The 21,640-nt window shown below is 40.2% G+C and overlaps 1 protein-coding gene across 2 annotated transcripts; it reads left to right on the forward strand.

The window, feature by feature from the left end:
* The first annotated feature begins 3,127 nt into the window (after positions 1-3,127).
* On the forward strand, positions 3,128-21,158 carry LACTB2 (lactamase beta 2). Of its 2 annotated transcripts, XM_082337669.1 has the most exons (8): positions 3,128-3,321; positions 3,932-4,095; positions 5,410-5,533; positions 7,808-7,986; positions 12,295-12,443; positions 14,037-14,118; positions 16,815-16,854; positions 21,051-21,158. In XM_082337669.1, the coding sequence occupies exons 1-8, from the start codon at positions 3,200-3,202 to the stop codon at positions 21,061-21,063; spliced, it is 873 nt and encodes a 290-aa protein (XP_082193795.1). In that variant the 5' UTR covers positions 3,128-3,199; the 3' UTR covers positions 21,064-21,158. The 2 variants fall into 2 exon arrangements, with proteins under 2 accessions (XP_082193795.1, XP_082193796.1); XM_082337670.1 differs by lacking the exon at positions 21,051-21,158 and having other exon boundaries at positions 16,815-17,924.
* The last annotated feature ends 482 nt before the right edge of the window (positions 21,159-21,640 follow it).

The raw sequence follows: 21,640 nt of genomic DNA on the forward strand, positions 1-21,640 counted from the left end.
CTGGAATATTGCATATAGGGCTGTCTTTCTTACCTCAGCAGCATACCTGCACAATAAAAAGGCTTCTTTCCTTTGACCTGAAACACCCTTTCTGTTGCCTGTAGTTCATGCTTTGATGAGCTTGAAAATAAAAAACAAATGTAATGGTCTTATATCTCAAATAATTGAAGTTTTGATTTATCGGATAAATCAAAGAAATTGGCTTGAAGGCCTAAATATAGGGATGGCCTGTACCTGTACTGTGGCACAGTTTCCGTCTGTGGCTTTTGCGATGCCTGGCAATTAACAGCTGCCATCGAAGTCCATGCCCAGGAGTCAATATTTTTAATTGCTGCATAATATAGGCCTGCACAATGTACTGCCGGCAAGCCTCTCGTGCATCACACAGCAAACTGTTTGGCTGAATGGGTGACTGCAAGGTAATGCATACTGTTTGTGTAGCTGAAGGGTTAGCTAGCACTTTAAGTGTACTAACTGTAGCTAAATTAGCACTGGTGAAAAAGCCTAGAGGCAAGCACGCTGTTGGTCCCTGGACAGCGAAGATGCAGCGCTGCTGTCTGACCGGGCAGCTGAAAGGCACCATTTGTCCTCTGACCTTGGAGGCCGGCTGAAAATCTGGAGTTGTGAGTCGACGCTAGCAAGCGCGGCGTGGCGAGGCAGGTAGCAGGGCCTACCTCAGAGCTGCCTCCCTGCCTCGTGCCATCCTCTGCCTCGCGCTGCCCAGGAAGCCAAGCGCGCCAGGTGGATCTGTGGCAGACTGAGAACCAGCCATGGGGGAAGGAGAAGAGAGACGTAGTGTCAGAGTGGGGAACACCAGTTTGTCATCCATGGCAAGATGCAGACCTATGTTGAAGCCTTTAATAGCTCGTCTCCTGGCATGTATTGCATGTATTACTTGCCCACATTAGCGTTTAAGCAAGCCAAAAAATTTAAACTTTGAAGTTTCATGAAGTTACAAAGTTCTGTTGAAGCCACAAAGATTTGTTTTTCAGTTCCATGCTGTACACCGAGTTGTTTGTATCTAACAAGTCTTTTGGAAGTTTGCCTTTCAAAATCATGTTTCAGGACTTCTGCCCCTTCAGAAGACAGTGGTAACCTGTTCTGTTTGCCCATGCAAACCCTAGAAATGGCCCCAGATCACATATAAGGGTTGCAACTCTCAACATGAGCCAATAGTGTGCCCAGGTGGCCAAGAGGGCCAATGGCATCCTGGCTTGTATCAGGAATAGTGTGGCCAGCAGGACCAGGGAGGTGATAGTGCCCCTGTACTCGGCACTGGTGAGGCCGCACCTCGAGTACTGTGTTCAGTTTTGGGCCCCTCACTACAAGAAGGACATCGAGGTGCTGGAGCGTGTCCAGAGAAGGGCAACGAAGCTGGTGAAGGGTCTAGAGCACAAGTCTTCTGAGGAGCTGCTGAGGGAGCTGGGGTTGTTTAGCCTGGAGAAGAGGAGGCTGAGGGGAGACCTTATTGCTCTCTACAACTACCTGAAAGGAGGTTGGAGCGAGGTGGTGGTCGGTCTCTTCTCCCAAGTAACAAGCAATAGGATGAGAGGAAACGGCCTCAAGCTGCGCCAGGGGAGGTTTAAGTTAGATATTAGGAAAAACTTCTTCACCAAAAGGGTAGTCAGGCATTGGAACAGGCTGCCCAGGGAAGTGGTTGAGTCCCCATCCCTGGAGGTATTTAAAAGAAGGGTAGATGTGGTGCTTAGGGACATGGTTTAGTGGTGGACTTGGCAGTGATAGGCTAACGGTTGGACTTGATGATCTTAAGGGTCTTTTCCAACCTTAACAATTCTATGATTCTATGATTCTAACTCTATTTTCATATAATGAAAAACCATTTAAGCAAAAAATATGCTACCACTAAATACTTTTGTGCTTTGTATTGCTATGATCACCTTATAAGTTTACATTTATTTGTTACAGGTAATATATAGGGTCTTACATAGGTGTAGAACAATCAGGTAATATTTGAAATTCTAATATTGGTAAAGTTGCCCACAGTAATACTACCTGTTTTAATTTCAGGTTAAATTATCTTTATTCTTCATTTACAGGTACTTTAAGGAGAGAACAAGTCTGCTCTAATTTCTCTAACAATGCCGGTTGAAAGGCAATTAATCAGGGGTTTCAGAGAGGACACTGAAAGCCAAACAGGTGAATTTCAGCACCTTGCAGGATCTAGAATGAATGCTGTTTGCGAACACAGTATTACTACTTGGATGACAGTGGTAAAATTTCACGGAATCACAGAGCAGCTGAGGCTGGCAGGGACCTCTGGAGGGCATCTGGTCCAACGCCCCTGCTCAGGCAGGGCCACCTAGAGCCGGCCGCCCAGGACTGTGTCCAGGCAGCTTTTGAGTATCTCCAAGGATGGAGACTCCATAACCTCGCTGCACGACCTGTGCCAGTGCTCGGCCACCCTGACAGTGCAGAAGTGTTTCCTCACGTTCGGAGGGAACCTCCTGTGTTTCAGTGTGTGCCCATTGCCTCTGGTCCTGTCACTGGGTCCCATGACAGAACCAGAGGCAACAGCCCTGTGACAGCCTGGCTCTATCCTCTATGCATCCTTCCTTCAGGTATTTATATACGTTGATGAGATCCCTTGAGCCTTCTCTGCTCCAGGCTGGACAGTACCAGCCCGCTCAGCCTTTTCCCATAGGAGAGAAACTCCAGTCCCTTCATCATCTTACTGGCCATTTGCTTGACTCTCTGCAGTAGCTCCCCAATTTTCTTAAAAATGTTGAATGCCAGATAGCTCCTATATGCCATACAGGAGCATATACAGCTCCTATATACGTTGTAAGTGAGCGTGTTCTCAGAATATATGGAAGATGCAGCTGTCGCTACCACAAGTTCCTCCCAGCCTCTCACTGGGCAGCAGCGAAGCACCGACCCCTCAAAGGAGAACATCGCCTTTATTCCCCTGAATTACCGCAGTGTTTGTTCCCGGAGGCCGAGTTTTAAGCGAAAACCCGCGGTGGCCTTGGGCCGGGAGGAGCCGGCTGACTGAGGGCGGCAGCCGCCGCGCCTCACAGCCGCCCCGCCTCACAGCCGGGCGGAAGGCCCCGCCGCCGGCCCCGGGAGGCGGAGCGGAGGGGGATAGCGCCTTCCGCCTTCCCGCCCTCGGTGGTGGTGGTGTGAGGGGGAGCCGGAGCCGGGTGGAAGTGGGGTGAAATTGTGGGGTGCTGCTGCAGAGATGGTGTCGCTGCTGCCGCGCATCGAGCGGCTTTCGTCGCGGGTGGTGCGGGTGTTGGGCTGCAACCCGGGGCCCATGACTCTGCAGGGCACCAACACCTACCTGGTGGGCACCGGGCCCAGGTAACGACCCTGCCCGGGGGCGGGAGAAGGGGACGGGGACGGGGCGGCGGCGGCCGCCGCCGCCCCGTCCCCGTCCCCTTCTCCCGCCCCGCTTGGGGCCTGTGCGCTGCCCCCCGCTCGAGCGGCGGCCAGCGGGCTGATCCGAAATCCCTTAATTACGGTAAAAATGAGGAGAAAAAAATAAAAATTACAGTACTAAATTTTCGGGACCGGGTGCCCGGAGGCGGCTTGGGCAGGTGGGGTGTGGAACCTGGGCCGGGGGAGCGTACGGGTGAGGCGGGGAGTTCCGTGAGGGAAGCGGGTGGGTGCCGGGCCTCGCCGCTCCCCGGCGGTGCTAAACGGCAGCTGCTGCGACCTTGCCCGGGAGTTGCGAATGTGTGGACTAAATTTATTATTTTTTCCCCCCTTTGTAAGTTGTTATGCCACGGGGATAGAATATCAGGGAGGGAGGAGGTGGCGTCTGGAATATGGAGACGTCTGTTATTACCACATTTCCGTGCAATGCTGGGTTCTTTTTTTAACGTTATTTAGCTGTCACATGAGCGCTCTAAATTCTCTCACTGCTTTTTTCCCCCCTCTCTTTTTTCTTTTTTTTTTAATGCATGTGTAGAAGAGTCCTTATTGACACTGGGGAGCCAGCTACTCCTGAATATATTGGCTGTTTAAAGCAGGCACTGTCAGAGTTCAACATCTCAATTCAAGAAATTTTAGTGACACACTGGCATCATGATCATACTGGTGGAATACCCGATATCTGCAAAAACATCCCTAATGGTAGGACAGAGATTTCAGATACCATTGAAAATGTTAGATCGGTGGCAAGAAAAAGCTTTTACTGAGTGCTTCTGTGCAGATCGGCTGGATTATTCTTCTGGAATCTCCATATAAACTACATGTAATTTCATGATACTGTTGCAGTGTGTAGAATGAGAGCAATGAATAATCTGAATGCTGTAGTTGTAGCACTACAGTTTTTCTTCAATACCTGTGCATACCTTCATAGTGAATTTTTCTTACGTGTGAATAATGAGAACCTAGATTACCATCAGCAGTTTACATGATAGTAAGAGATGTGAGAAGAACTTGATACTCATTCCTTTCTAGATTGACAGTGATGACAAATTGGCCATTATTTTCGCTTGTGTAAAAACAATAAATAAATTAATCTCTGAACAAGAAACATACATAACTTTGAGATTCCTTACAGCAGACCATTAGTGATTGCTGGCAAATTCATAGGCCTCAGATCATGAGGGGGAAGACGGTAGGGCAGTCTGCAGGTAAATTCTGATCTAAAAATGTGTATTTCATGTTGATTAAGAGACATTTCTGCTTTAGTATCTGGGAAGGGAATAAGCAGTATGGATCATGCGGCTCTTACCATCATTGAACTTTGTCACAAGCTTTGTCACAGGCTGTACTGGATCTTATGAAGTTGCCAGGTGCTTATCTGCAAAGGAGCCTGGGCACTACTGAAAGCACCATTGGTGTCTTTGTGAAGATTTTGGTCTTGTCAACCGATGAGCATGGTTGTAAAGACTAGCAAGGGGTATAAATACCTTTCTGGGTTGCTATTCATAGCTGTTCCAGCCAAGGCATTCCCAGGTCATGCACAGTTCAGAACGGTAGATGCTGAGGGAAGTTGCAGGTCAAAAAGCCTCCATCCAGTGTTAGGCAAATGTTGAATGGTGCTTCTGTGAATCATAATGCATAACGTGAGCGTAGAAATCTTAGTGTTGTTGTAGAAACTGGGGGGTTTGGCTCTTGATGCATCAAGAAGGAACATTTGTAAAATAGAATAATTACTGACATTTCTTTGTTAATTTCCCTTGTGCTTTTTCGTCTTCAAAATTGCTGTTGGGACAGAGTACAGTATTCAGATTCAGTGGCTTTCACTCTTCAGTGTTTGTGGCTCTAGAATAATGTTGCTTTATAAACATAAAGTTAATGTGCAGAATTTCTTGTTTCTAGTTTTGTATTCATACTGCGTAATAATTAATAGTACTTGTTCAAAGAGTAGCTTTTCTGTGGAATTAGCTTTGTTAGTGAGAAATTCAAAACATCATTTTCTTTGCCTTCTTTAAATAGACTCTGAATATCGCATCTGTAAGCTTCCGCGTGTCCCTCACTGTGAAGAAATAATAGAAGGAGGACATAAATATTTTTATCTTAAAGAGGGAGATGTGGTACAGACAGAGGGAGCCACACTCAGGTAAACACCAATTTCTGCAAGTTTGCTGGATCACTTTTTTCTTCAGAATTCTGACACATGTATGTATCCTAACTTCTAATGATTGGCAATGCATACAGCCAGTCTTTTCAACATTTACGTGTGTAGACTTCCTATCATGATCCATCAGAGTATGTTTATATGAAGAAATTGTTTTTATGAATGAGGATTATTAGGAATTAGCCTTTGGGTTTTGGCCTCAGCAGAGAAATTAAGAACATTTCCCTTCAAAAATATTTCCTCTGGGAAAATCAAATGGGATTTTACATACTTTCTCATCGCTCTTAGATAAGTAGTTTATTATTAAAATTGATACTTTTGGGGAAGTTTATGGTAGTCTGGATGGATTATTTAGCGTGCTCTGCTTTTCACTTTAAAAATATTTCCTAGGGAGACACTAAAACATTTAATACTTAAATGTTAAATTTTAAACCTTTAACCTGTCAGGTTCTTGTAGGATGCCAATTTGGGAGGGCTTCTTCCCAGAGAGCATATTGCCCGTCTTGTTAGCGTGAGTCTGAAACAGAAAGCCACTCTGCCTCACACAAACACACACACACAATGAAAAGATCTAACCATTCTGTTTCCAGAGTTCTTTCATTAACAAGGCATTCCTCTTCTAAGGACAAATTTTGCTTGTTTTCCTCAGTTTAGATGTGAATTATATCCCACGTGTAGATTATGCCAGTTGGCTGACTGGAATAAAAAACGTAAAAATAAAGGATATATTTGACCAAAAGCATTTTATTTTGTTAGTGTAAAAAAAAAAAAACCATGGAGAGTATTATATTGAATATTGAATATCACTACTTTAAGTGGCCCATGTTTGGACAAAATCAATTTAGAGATGGAAAACAAGTTGTTAAATTTGAATCCAAGTAAGACAGGGGTGGCACATTTTGAAGTTTGGGGTAATGCAGCCAAACTTTATGCTTGGTTAAAAGCAGGTATTCTCACCTGGTTAATTCAGTCAGCACCTCAAGGATACTCTTAGATCCACCACTGGTTCCAAAACAGCAGTGTCCGCATGTTAAATTTTAGTTAGCAACCTTCAAGTTTTCAAGGTGTGCCAGGCAGCGTTGGGTTCTTTTTCCTTTGTTTTTCCATGTTAGTGGTTAAGCTTCCTGGTAAAGTTTCATCAGGAACTGGAGGATGCCACTTCCTAGAAAGGCAAGATGCAACCTATCAGCTTGATTTTTATGTTGCCTCCGCAGGGCAATGGCTCACCCGTTTTCTGCTGAACTCAGTATTCAGTAAGAGCTTGAAGTCATTGCATCAGATGGTGCTGTGCTTCTGGCCCCCCATCCCTGCACTGACATGGCTGGGTGCGGTTTAGCGTTGGCCTGCACACCATGCCTGGTGCCAGCTCTGTCAGTTCCTGAGCACTGCTTTGATGCATCTGCCAGTAATTCACCAGATTCTGATGAATTTCAGCAGCGATGCTGGTCTGAGTTGTGTACTTCCAGTTTGAATCAGCCTCAGCATGAGGCCTTCTGCCTTTCCAAAGTTGTAGTGAAAGGACACTGCAGTGGAGCTCCTTAGTAGCTCCGGTTACTATATATATATATATATATATATATATCAACTGTCAGTTCACCCTTTGCTGCATTCTAATACAGTACTCATTCAAGTTGTGAGGTCCTAAATCCTTACCACTCAGATGTTTAATGACCTGCACATAGAACAGCTAGAAGACCATGATTCCTTGTTGTATCTTACAGCTCCACTACACTGTGTCATGGAGCTTTCAGGGAAAAATAAATTTCAGGAGACAGTACATTATCTGGGTTGGGTCCAGAAGTTTATAGTTAATTTCTAAACGAATTGGCAACATCATCCTTACCCTCTTTTGCTAAGTGCAAGGTGTATGTCAAGAACTTCACACATTTCAATCTGGAAATGACATCGATTTTTCTCTTTTAAAGCTTCAGAGTAAAGACCTCTATAACACAAATTCTGCATGACTAGCCAGCTCCCTTAATGCACTTTTATTATGATGTGTCATGTAAGTAAAAGCGTGTTAGAGATGATGATCTGTGTTCTCTACATGATGTAAGAAAATGGAATGGGATTAGACAAAGTGATATCCTGTTTACATTGACATTTCAGCCTTTTTTTGGTCTATTTTTTTTCTGGTTCTTGTTGTGGGCTACTTTGTAAGTGTATGATTTTATCATTATTTGTTTCTAGCTCTTGAAAATGAAGCATATATGCTGTATGAAAAACTTACGCTTTTTGTTGTTGTTCTTTAAACAGAGTTTTATATACGCCTGGACACACTGATGATCATATGTCTTTACATTTAGAAGAAGAAAATGCTGTATTTTCTGGTGACTGTATTTTAGGGGAAGGAACAACAGTAATTGAAGACCTGTATGATTACATGAAAACTTTGCAAAGGTTGTTACAAATGAAACTAGATTTAGTATATCCAGGTAAGTGGTTCTATTTTTAACTGCTCTGTTTCACTATATAATTTTAAAATATCTCCTCTAAGAATTTGAGAACCCTTATTACAGTCAAACACCATTACAAACGCAACAGTTCAAGTTCATTACTTAATATATGTCCAGTGCTAAGCTAAGATGACTTTATGGCATGGTGGTTTGCAAGACTTGAAAATTTTTCAGTGATAGATACCTTTCCTTCCTGAGATTTCTCCATTTGAGGGTGAATCTTGTGCTTCTGTGCTCAAAGCCTACAGAGGCCAGAATCTTTCACTGTTGGAATCATATAGCAAATTTGGTTTTCTTATATTACTCTATCCACGCGTCTTAATGTTACCCTGGAAGAAAAAATAATAGCTGTTCTTTTGGTCCTTTGCATCCCCACATACACTGCCAATGTGAGTAACCTAGTAACGGTTTTTGAGAGAGATGTCTGTCCTTTGCAGCACAGATTAATTACAAATTCATCTTGGAAAGCTGCAGAACTGTCAAATGGTTGTCTTAGTTAATGACTTAGCTTAAATTTGAGCAAGAGCCAAGAGGCCAAACGTCATGTTCTAAAAATAAGTTGCCAATTCATTCAGTCTATGACTTTGCTTTAATTTTTTCCCTCTGTCTCCCCCAAACCTTGGGAATGCATTTACTTTTCATATAAACCACGTGTCTGTTTGACAAGACTGGATTTTCAGAATTCATTATGTAACTAAGGTTCTTCATTTGCTTTTTTCAGAGCTAAATCTCAGGATTTTTTCTGACTTTTTCTGTTTCATCGTGTTCAACTTGTCATTCTGAGCGACTGGGTCTACATTCTCGGTTCTGTATTCCTCCATTGACCATCTATGTTTAGCCTACATAACCAAATCTCTTTTGTGTTCATTCTTAAAATAGACTTCTTTTGAAGTAGGTGTGCTTTAACTGCTTTAAGATCTAAGCATAAAAATGCTATTTAAGAAAAATATCATTAGAGATATTCCATGGATGTGGAGGCCGACATAGACAGAAATAGTAACTCGCTCATAGTTATTGACTTAACTACTGGTAAAGCTAAAAATATTTTAGCCTCCAGAATCTTAATCTATTGATCAATCGAATGTTCTGCTTCCTTTCTTAAATATCTACAAAACACAGTCTGTTCCTCTAATTGAATTTCTGCCTTCCAAAACCCCATATATGCCAAATTCTATTTGGTTTATCAGTTTTATCTGTTGTATTTCACTCTCTCCTTAATCATTATTTAGCTAGATTACACATTCACCAAGGTCGAATATTTGTCCCATTTATCTGTAACTGTTTGCTACGCTGTTTTAAGTATGCTCATGCTATACTTGCAGTTAGGAAGCCTGTCGGATATTATGCATTTTTAAGTGATGAGTAGCTAAGTATTGAGATGGTTTGGAACTAACTGTCTTTTTTTATCCATGCATCACAAAATGTAGGTGCCAATGTGTAAAAGGTAACTATTGCCCAATCAGAACAATTGTTTGTACTATTGGTATGTACTACGGTAACATGGTAACTATAGCAGAAGGTAATTTGCTTTACCAATACATTCTATATAAACTCAGTACTTTGACTTTACTGCAATTTTAGGTCTTCGTAATTCTTGAACTGTTTTTCTGTTCCATATCCATGCTTTAGCACTCACATTGCAGCCTCGGAATTAGATGTAGGGGAGCATGAATTTTTGTAACGAGCTGACTGCTGGCTAGGTGTGAGTAGCTGAATTTTGCCAATCCTTCCCCTTCCATGTTTCTTTTTTACTTTAATGTGGAAATGACTTCAGGCAGAATACTCATGACAGTCTATTTAAAGCCAATAGTTGATGAGAATCCTTGGGACCAGAAAAGGGCGGTTTAGTCAGCAGAGGGCTCCCCATCCTGTAATAATAAACGATGTTCCTTGATAACATAGGAAAACATGGTACTGGAGTTAGGAATTTGTGCAAGATTTCATGAGCCAATTATTTTCTTCCATTTTATCCTTTCTGCTTTAATTTTTCATTTATAAAGTAAGAGAATGTATCTTTACAGGGTGTTGTAAGAATAAAAACTTGCTGTTTCTGATCATCTGGGCTACACAGAGATCTGAAATAATATGAAGTTGTCTGATATAAAGTCTGAATTATTGGAAAGACAGTCATAATTTGAGACATCTATTTCAAATGCTCAGAAACATTTATGCAGATATTAATTTACTTATGGGTGAAGTTAACTGTGCTGCTGTCCCTGAAAAATTATGGATGGGAAAGATCCACGTCTGGATTTAGTTCCAAGCTTTCTGACACCATTTTAATGTATGTATATGCATACACGGTGGCTAGGGATCAGATGATGTAATGGATATGAAATGCCTTTAACTTTGCAAAATGTGGGTTCCATTCCAGATACTGACATTGGTCTTGTAGTCTAAGCCAATTAAGTCACTTGGAAGAGCAGGGACTGGTCTTAAGACTGCCTTGTGATTCCATCTGCAGGCCTTAATTTTGAATACTTTAATGTGACTTCTGTCATTAGAGAATGCAAGAGAATGGACAGTTACCATTACAGTCTCTGCTCTGTATATCTTAATGTGTTTTTTCTAAATTTAAACTTTCATTTCTATAAATGGTAACATATTTGCTAGAGATACTGTTATATTTGTAATTTATTTTGTAAGGAACAATAGCTTCAGATTAAAGGTCTTTGAAGTCATTAAATATATGTGCATATGACAGTATAGTTTTATATTTACATGTTACATATCTTTTATTTACATATTATCTTTCCACAGGAAAGCTTCAGTGTATATTTAGTAATTTCAAATCTGCTGAAGTGAGTGTGGAAGTTGAGATATGCATAAATACTTTGACTTGCTGAAGGATAGATTCCTTTGACACTTTTTTATTTCACAGATATTCAAAACATGAAAAATTAGTTGCTCTTTTTCTATAAGCTGCCTGTCCTCAGGCTAAATAACCTCTAATTTAAAAAGCCTTAAAACTAAAAACCCATTTAGTCAGTTAACCCAAAAGTACAAGTAAAGAATATGATGATTATTTAAAAATAGTCAGAGAACCTCAAAAGAAACTGTTTTGGATGATACCCAATAACTTCTAAAAGAAAGCTATTTTTTTACAGTAGTTTTTGTTCTACTAATTTTACAAATTACTTGGCGTTTAGACCGGCAGAGCTGGAAGTTGCTGCTGCTACTTCAGGTGAGGTATACAGACAAAGAAACAGGAAACCTGGCTATAAAAAGCATGTGACGAATATTCATGCAAGTAAATTTCTCTATAGGTAAACCATTAAGTTTAATTTCTGTGCATGTAACTCTCATATCTGAAAAATATTTTCATTTCATCTGTCATTTTAGTGTATCATGAGGCAGTATTTGATTTTTCCACAAAGGTTAGTGCTTTACTGGTTAAGCCTTTTTCTAATTTGATTTAAAGACCTTTCAGGAAATTGAATATTTCTGATCTGCCACCATAAGTCCAGGAAAAAACGTGTGGTTTTTTTATTAACCAGCCAGACATAAAATGATATATAACCTTCCTTGGGCGTTGCTTATTCCTGCTCTGACACGTTCAGATTGGCTTACTAATTTGTCTTCTATTAATTTTTTTTTATCATACTTATGAAAATATGTTCTTAGGGGAATAAAGTGCAGTGTGTAAGTGAGTTTTGAAAATCTGGAAAATTTATCTGTCACAACTAAAGATGTTACTTCTCTCACCTTTGTGTTTGCTGGATAGCCCCACAACACAACAGTAGTACATGAGTCCTTTGCCTCAGCCACTACTGTTCAAAGACCAGTATCAGTTTAAATCATCAGTATCAATGTCCTTTGGGGAGAGTGAGACAGGCAGACAGAGGTGATACAATAATCTGAATCTCATCTTTCAAATCTGTTCAGCAGTGAACTCCTTTTTTTTTTTTTTTAATAGCCTAAAGTAGTCTTTCCTTGCTTTCCTTATTCCATCTGAAGTATTTGCTTTCCCCACTCAGACTTTTCAGATCCTAATTCTTCCTTTCCATCTTAATGCTTTTCAATTGCAGACTGTGATGCATACATTCAAACTTAATTTTGGCCTATTTATATGAAAAAAAAAAAAAAAACAACAAACCAAAACACATGCAAAGAGTGTCTTACAATTTAACATCAAGGGTACTCTGACAAGGTGGTATGTACAGGTGCTGCTCCCTTCTTATGACTTTTAAGTCTACCAGGGTTTACATAAGAATGATTCAATTATTCAATAGCATGCTTAATTCCAAATTTAAGTAATAGCGCTCTGGTACATGTGTTTTGATTTAGGTCATGGCCCAGTAGTACGTGATGCAAATGCTAGAATCCAAGGCTACATTTCTCACCGACTTGCACGTGAACAGCAAATTCTAAATGTTTTCCAGAAGAATGCTGGAAAATCATATACGTCCTCGGAGCTTGTAAAGATAGTATACAAGGTAATTGTTGATAAAAAGTTTTTAGATCAAACTAAAGAAAATTGAGGTTATGTTCATAAAATTGTATATAACAGTTTAAGTATTTGAGTGAAGACCACGGTGGCTTTTTAAAAGAGAAAAAAAAAAAAAAAGAAAATATTTCTGCTTGTTCAGAATTCATATATGTCTGTGCATTTAAATTGTATTGTTTGAGCAGTTCATTGGAGTAGGGCCCAGATGATTCTTATGAACTTCTTATTTCACTATCTAGATGGTCCTAAGCACTGTTTCATAGGACCAAGCAAAAATAAAGTTGTAGTGCTTGGTTCTAAGTGAAAAGTATGGTACGACTGTTGATTTTTGAGTTGTCAAAGTGTGTTTGGAGTCCCCTGAAAGATTGGTTAAAAATTCTAGTTCCTGATTTATCCGTCTGCAGGAGGGTGCAGGTGAACTGCAGTTTCAGAGAGATGGATATTGCACTCAGAAGCTGGGTAGCTTGCGTGTGTCATTAGGCAGGCATAAGAGTACTTTTTCACTACTTCATCATTCTTCATGTAACCTCAGTAATTTGTACATGTGGTGTGGGGGTAACCCCCTCCTAGCAAACAGAGATAAAAGAGATACAGCATTTGCTTCGGAGGAGGATGTCAAAGTTGCCAATGGCTGTAGTTTGTGAACAAGTCTGTAACAGCTTCACAACTCATTTTTTATGGTTCTGCTGATCCCCAGCTTCCAAAATAATGACTACGTGACATTGAACATTTGCAATGCTGATGTACCGTTACCTGTGGCTGTTTAGCTCCTGCAGTTTTCCTGCCTGAACAACTACATTTTTTTAAGTATACAGCCATTCATATGTTTCTGTAAATCTGTCACTATATGATAAGAATTTTTTCAGTACTACTCAAGCTTTCGTATTAAAAAAAAAAAAATATATAATCTTCCAAAGCTTTTTGAAGATTCACAATTTATTGAGCTAGTTTTCTAGTGAATTTTCCTGCCAGACTCATATTATTTGAAGAAGAACTTTTTAATTTTCAAAAAGAAGGCTTTGCTTTTAGAAAGATAGTGCTAGAGAGCGGGATTTTGAGAAATGTTACTGGTTTTTACCTAATGAGCATTGGGAAATTTTAAGAGACGTTTTGTCCTCCTAAAGCTGTTTCATTTTTAAATTGTTTACTCATTTACAGATACTAATTATTAAAGGATATTTAAACCTGTGCAAATATTGTCATGGAATAGAAGTGATAGGTATCTGTGGAGAAATGCATCTTTAAATTTGTCTTTAAAAATGCTCAGCTACACTGACAACCCAGTGCAGACCAAGCTCAGAAGAGCACAGCCTTCTTAGTGCTGGCCAAAGCTTACATAATACAAATGGATAATGCAAAAAATGAGCAAAGTAAACAAAAATGTGTTACTAGGCTACTAGTTTAGCTGGTGTAAAATTGATTTACTCATTTCAGTTTGTTGTCATTATATGACTAACTGAATGTTCAACATGGCAATTCAGAAGAGGAAAATCTATGTTAGTAAACCAGGAGTTCCATATATTGAAAAAATAATTGGGAGATATTTAAACAAATACAAAATGCATGTTTGTGTTCCCATTAGGACATCCCTGAAAATTTACTTCCAGCAGCAGAGTGTAACCTCATAGTCCACTTGAAGAAGCTGGAAAAAGAAGGAAAAGTGTGTAAGTTGTGGATGGAGGGGTGGAAGGAGGGTCGTTTTAATTTTGCTTTTCTATGTACTGTTTCTCATTATATTTTAGTGCATTGTTTCCTCGGAAAAAAAACCCTGCAATTAGTTGTAGTAGCTGTCCTTCAGACAATTTGAAGTAGGATTATATACAAAAAGCCTATGGTTATACAGTATTTCCAAACTTTTAGAAAAGATTTTATAAAGTATTTGTGACATGCTCAGAGTACAGATTACTGCAATGCGTATACCTTTAAATTTTGTTTTAAAACATATCATGGAATGCATTTGCAATGCTAGTGTTTACACCTTTGTGTGTTTTCTGAAATTCATACCTAAATATGCATGTACATACTATTTTATGGGATTACATTTTACGTTTCTGCCTTTCCTAAATACGTATCATTATATATATGTGTTCTAGAGATGGTTACAATCACACAGTGTAAATTTTTACAATTTCCGATCAGTACAGTACTTAAGTAGAGCAACTATATTTAGTTTACAGTTTTTTCATTCTGCCTTTAGTTTTAGTGAACAAGGTGAAGTATTCTATTTCTGTAATGGCATGCGCATTCAGAAAGGTTATCCAGCTAGAAGCTAACGAAAATATTTATTTCTGTACATTACGTAACTGCACCCAGGACTGTCTACTTATAAGTAAATAATTACATGAATATTTAAAACCATTTCAGATTTCCAGCATTTACCAACCTGAATAACAACATGAAATTAGTTTATTTTTTCCAAGTTAGCCCCTCTGTTTATTTTAATGATAAATCAGCTACTAGGTACTAATTGTTTGAACAATTGAGACTTAATTTTTGTAGTTCAAATAGACTAGAATCACATGAATACATTCATTACTGAAGTTCAGAAACTTATGTCTTTAAGCATATTACATGCAGAATGCCATGGAAGCTTACCAGCATGATACTGCATCAACTTTTAAATGTGATCTCAATTCTTGGTTATTAACATACATTATTGACCTCCACATTTCTCCAGTTTGGCTCCAAAAGATTCCTCTGGGGTGTCAGATGCTGTTGACCATTTATCCCTTCCCCTTCACTGCTCAAGTAGCTCAAGCAACAGCATTTTCTGTTTAGATGAAGTAGTGGATAAATTAACTTTCTCTTTAAAGGTAGACTTACAGTCTTCCCTACAGAAGACTTGTGTGTATGCATCTTAAATGTCCAGGAATTAATTTGTCTGAGTGAGCTAGTGACTTTCATCTTTTAAGCCATTTTTTTTGTTGGGGTTTTTTTGTGCTTTTTTTCCCCCCCCCAAAGCACACTTTTCATGCTTACTGGACAAAAATAGCTCAGCTTTCCTCAGAAATCACCTTTGAATTTTGAAGAGACAGCAGATGAGGAGCTTCAGTCAGATATCTGTTCACAAAGTAGCAACTGCTTGAAATTATTGGAAAGTTTAAATAACTAGAGGAGATACTAATCAGAATAATTGTTGTGACTGTTCTACTCCCGTTGGAGGTCCTTGATTCCTCTGTGTGCTCCAGCTTTCCATGAAGCACGAGAAGTGCCCTTTAAAGTTTTTTGGGTTGTTTTGGTTTTTATCTTCAATTTGTGCTCAGGGAGAAGGAGGAAAGCAATCTCATCAGAACACTTGGGGTTTTTCTGTGCTGACCTCTGCAGTGTGGAAACAGTTGTTAAATTTTTAAATACAAGCTTAGACCCAGATCCATGATAAACACTTAGCATCATGTGACCTTTTTCAGTTTTTCAGTTCAAATTAAGGACATCTGTTAAGGAAAATGGATTCTGTTGGTTCTGAGCCTGTAGCATACAAATGCTTGCGTACTCACGTTACTTGTTCATTTGGTTTTGATATGATGTCCTTTCCACATAGCCTGAGTTGCAGTATTCAAGTTTTGTTCTCATTATGAAAGACTTGAGTTGCAGTCGTAACACTGTCTGCTTCATTTTCACACATATTTTTCCAAAGACACATGTCCTCAGTATGGGTAATGAATGTGGCAGGCGTATTACAATGTTACAAGAGAGCTACCCCATGCAAATTATGGCCATGTGCTCTCTGTTGCAGTCATTAATTCACCACTTCATTCTACGGCTTGCAGTTTATGTTGGTACGTAACTTCTATAATTTCAGTTAGGAGTGATACTGCCTTTACAGATTTGCTTTTCTCACTTTAAACAGAAAAATAATGTCTTGTATACAGGAGCATGGCACAACATATGCACGTAAGCATTCTCCTGTGTTTGGATCTAAATATCTTGGTCATTGTTTCACATTTTGAAAACACAGCTGATGAAGAGATAAAAATAATTTGACTGTTCTTAATTTAGCAGCATAGATTTTTTTTCTCTGAAGTTCATAAATTTAAGAAAATGCAACAAATGCTCTGCTACCTCAAATGTCTTAATGTCTAGAAATTTTAATATTCTGAACTTTAAATAACTGTAGGATCATTAAACCCTTTTTTATTAATCATTCTTTATATTGCTAGGTTACATTGTGAAACAGTTAATGTTTATCACCTTCCAGTAAAACTCAGCACTGGCCTGAAGGAAACTATTCCAATAGTTTTAATAAAAAATTACATGTACAGACATACATATGCATGTACAGGTTAAATTTGAGATAGTCTAATGTTTATATATAGCATCTAAGTGTTAGTTTGTGACTAATTCGGTCTTATTTTCTTAACAGTACCTGAGGCGTCTCCCAACTTCAGATGGAGAAACAATTTGTAAGTTACGCAAGATTGCTCAAGAATATTTTTAGTCTGCACAGTTGCTGAATGAAAAAATATAATGATGAGCTCAGACAATATGTAAAATAAAAACTAATTCTTCTTTCTTTTTTTTAAAAAGGTGGTAACAATTTTAAAGCAATGTTACAGTCAGTTAACTAATGTTTTTCATATTCTATTTTATGGGAATTTTAAAAATAACCTGATAGGTGCTGAGTTAATAAAAGGGAATGAGTGTGAAGAAATGAATGTTACCTCTGTTATAAAATACCCAGCTTTATAATCGGTGGCAGAAGACAAATAGCAAGGTCTCATAAACTTAATATTACAATATTATAAAGCAATATTATAAACGTAATAAATCAGGTATATAAAAATATCTAGTAAAAAGAATAGATGTTATTCTAAACCTGTTTTCATTTGCTTGTGCTTTTCAAAAAGAGATTTTCTAGTAAGTTACCTGTACATTCTAAAAACCAAGTTATTTTTGTTAACAGATGTAAATACTGGGGTTTATATTCCTTTTCTAATTTAACTGCCTGTGCACATCTTTGCTGGCCGCTCACTGGAACAGGTTTTAACAAACGCTGAAAGTAATTCCAGACTTCTCGGTTTTCTGGTGGAAACACCATTTCTATGGAATTCATTCAAAGGATTCATTAATTTCAACTAATCAATATCAAAAAATGCAGAGTTGGAGCAGACTTAAATTCCATATCTTATATAATTCTGCAAGAATGTGATTAAAAGGCTGTATAAATTGAGATATGTGTTATACACTATAGGAAGTTAAGTTTGTCTATCACTTTATAACTAACAAGCTTCAAGTTTTGCTGTTAAATCCATTTAAACTAAAAATATTTTAACTAAAGGTTGTATTTGGTTGTAAGATACTGTATACTGTATTAAAGTACAATGAAGATTAATTTAAACTGCAAGTTCAGTTCTCTGTGTAGCTTAAACTTTCAGAATAGTGTATAAATATTTGCATTACTTTGTGTATTCAAAGTGTGTGAAGCTTTTATGACTTATGCCCTTCTCTTAATGCTGGCTCAACCTTAAAAAAAAAAAAATCAGATATGAGATGTTTGAAAGTACCAAAGACAAATATATGTCCTTGAAAATCCTTGAAAACCTTTCACCGTTCAGTCCTGTACCTTCATTTGTGAAACATGCGTATGTTTGGGGATTTAAGGCTGTATTGGGTTTGCGTGGCAAGGTTTTGGTAGTGGGGGAGCTACAGGGGTGGCTTCTGTGAGAAGCTGCCAGAAGCTTCCCCCATGTCCGATAGAGCCAGTGCCAGCCGGCTCCAACACGGACCCGCCACTGGCCAAGGCCGAGCCCTTCAGCGATGGTGGAAGCGCCTCTGGGATAACAGATTTAAGAAGGGGGTAAAGAAAACCTGCGCAACTGCAAGTCTCCTAGTTTTGCTTCCTTTTATATTTTCTGTTTACTTGCATTTTTCCATTTCAGCCACTTTTTTTCCCCTTCCTCCCACAAACTTTATTTTTTCAATTCCTTTTAGATTGTTTCTCTCTTCCTAATTACTCAGAAGCTTTTACATGGATTTCTTGCTATTTATAATCATTGCTTTCCTGTAGCTATTTTATTAATTTATACCTTTATTAATTATTACCTTTTCCATTGGTAGGAATAAAAAGGTAATTACCACTGTTTTCTTTTTGAAAACCTTAATTCACATGCTCTGAATGATGTCATTTGGCTTCAGGAAAACAGAAAGATCAGTGACATGGCACAATTTTCTGTCACGAGGTCTGAGAACCTAAGCCAGCAGGAAGCTGGTATGAAGAGCTGATGTCTCATTAACTTTCTGAGGTAAAGAAGAAATCTGCTGGCAGGCAAAATGTCACTGAACCATTTTCTTTTGTTTTACTATACTTTGTTTTTAAATACACAGAAATGGCTTTATAACGCAGTTGAAGTATCGTTGGAATTTGCAGGCAGGAAAGAAAGTGAAAGGATACAAATCAGAGACTTCCATGTTCCGTGCTGTGCTGCAGCAAATGCCTGACGTTCTTAAAAAATGAGGGAAACTGCAGTTTAACCAGACTTGTCGTTGATGATCGTGTGTGGTGTCTCTGGAATATTAAAAGCAGAGATGGCACTGTTACTAAGACATGTATACAATACAGGATACTTATATCAGCTATGACATGTTGTTAAAATCTTAAGACTCCTTGTTGATTATGAGATCATAAATCAGAAGGAGCGTTTGTTTATTTAAAAATAGAATGGTAATGTAAGCTATATGCCATGTGTGTATAAAAATGGGGATTAGCCTGTTCACATCCCTTGTATTGAATACATTCATCCGTGCAGACTGCATTAAAAGTTAAGAATAAAAACAGGGGAAGGGGCAATTTCTGTCTCATCAGGCTACAAGGGCGAATGTCATTTGCTGGGGACAGAAGCTGGAAGAAGCACAAATTGCGTTTCCAGCCTTCCTGCCAGCTAATTTTAAGATTCTGTCCTGAGAGGCAACATTATTTATTAGGTTTAAGACGTAGGAAAGAAGTTTGATGGTATTTATAACCTTTTTGTGGTCTTCTATTCTGTTTCTTGCTAACGTGCTTATTTACATTTCGTTTAAAACATCATTCTCGGTTATATCTTTAAGGATGTTTGATGACGAGTGAATTCAGGCAAGGTTCCCAAATAGGAAGGGCATTGTTCTGTTTGCGTCTTGCCACCGAATCCTCCACAGCCTGGCCACCTGAAACGGTGTATGGGGTTTGCGCGGCAAGGTTTTGGTAGCGGGGGGGCCACAGGGGTGGCTTCTGTGGGAAGACGCCAGAAGCTTCCCCCATTTCAGACTGTCGGGAGCTTCCTTCCTAAATGACGGGATCATTTTGAGGCCTAGTATGTCAAAATATGGACATCTGGAAAGAAACCTGGCAAACGTAGACCAGCAGCCCATTGGCAAGAAGCAGACTGAGGGCGGACAGTCTCGGGTGTTTTAGATCACCCCGCTTTGCCTACAGAGCTATAGGAAACACCACGGGGCGGAAGAAGGAACTCCAATCCAAGGAAGGTGTGGAAACTGTTCAGGTGAGGCAACAGGTTGCCTTCTTTTCCATTTCAGTCCAGCAGTTTACACTGTATCGTCAGAACGAACGCTCAACCAAGCTGAAACCACGGAGCTCTGTGCCTGTACGAGAGGACTTCTAGCCAGACACCTGAGGCACTTGCTGCTTATAACTGGAGAAAAGGGTGTCTTGTCCCAGTTAAGTCCTGTTTGTTATGTTCTGCGGAGACGAGATGACCTGATTTCTTTTAAGGCTGAGGTGGGAAATAGATGCAAGACTACACTGCAAAAAGGATTCTGGTTTTTATCCCACCACAATGTACTTAACGGGTGCAGTATGTTACATCCATGACTACACGGTATGCAATCGGGGATATACTTTCACATGGTTATATTGCTGAAATAATGTTGTTCTTAATTTAGACTTAACAAAATACTGGTGTGGCCAGGAGATGAAGAGATATAAAACATCTTGGGACTGAAATATGAATGCTTGTTCTGTTTAAACTTTTATATTTTAAAAAAAAACCCTCCAACTGTGAAGGGAAAAATTTCTGTAGCCTTTTCTGTATTTGTAAGTACCCCAGATCATCTCTGGATACCAAGTATCCCTGTCTCCCGATTTAATAAATTCATACAAAACCGCTGAGCATCTTCACGGCTGATGAAGGTGTTTCACAGTTGAAAAACCTGGGCATACACCGATCAGTCAGCTCCGTGACTCGCTCACTGCTCCCTATAGTAGGAAGAAACCAACCTACCAAAACCAGCTCATACAATGTATTTGGTGCACACTCTCCATTCCGGCAAGGCAAAGCCGTACCGAATTGTTGCATCTTAACCTCTCCTGTATTCATTAGCTGCTGGCAGCAAAAGCTAAACTTCAGCCATAAATTACTGCTTTTCTTGATCTGTCTTCTCCATATATCCATTGGGAGCGTCTGTCAGCCAGAAGCTTTAATACATAAAAGTTGCATGAATTTTGGGGGGTTTGAAGGACGGCTCAATTCGGCCTGGATGTTTTTGCATCAGTGTTGATTTCTCAGACCTCTTCACTCATCTGGTTTAACCTGGTTAACAGCCGCCTGTGATTGGGTTGGGTTTTTAATGCGCATCTAGCCTCCCTTTTAATCTCTCTCCCTTCCAGACTTCCCGGCTAGAATCGTAGAATCGTGCTTTGGGATGGAAGGGGCCTTTAAAGGTCAGCTCCTCTGCCCTTCTGCTGCCATGTCACCAGAGCCCGTGCCGCCGTTACCGGGATAAGGTATGTTATTTCTGGCCGGACGGTATAACGTAAGCGGCAGGAGCGGGCCGTGCCCCGCGGCTGCGCCCCCGCCGCAGCCCCAGGGAACCCGGGGAGGGGGTGCCCCCACGCGCCCTTCGGGTGCCGCCTCCCAGCCGGCGGAGGGCTGGCGGCAGCTCAGCTTCGCCGCAGCCCGAGGGGGAGGAGAAAAAAATCAAAGGTGAACCTGGATGGCGGGGGGTGCCGGGGGAGCGGAGCCTGGCCCGGCCTGGGGGCACACACCGCAGCGGGGGCAGCCCGCTCCGACCGGCCGCGGGCCCCGCTTGCCCCGGAGCGCGGCCACCTCCTCCGCCACCCCGGCGGGACCCAAGGCCATTTTCTGTCGCCGCTGCCTCGGTGGGAGAGGGGAGCTGAGCCGGTGCCCAGCGCGGGCTCCGGGCCAGCGCCAGCGAGAAGCCGGCCGGCGCTGCCGGGCACGCAGCACCGCCGCCCGA

Source organism: Platalea leucorodia, assembly GCF_965183815.1.
Source record: "Platalea leucorodia genome assembly, chromosome: 1".
In the NCBI taxonomy this organism is placed as follows: domain Eukaryota; kingdom Metazoa; phylum Chordata; class Aves; order Pelecaniformes; family Threskiornithidae; genus Platalea; species Platalea leucorodia.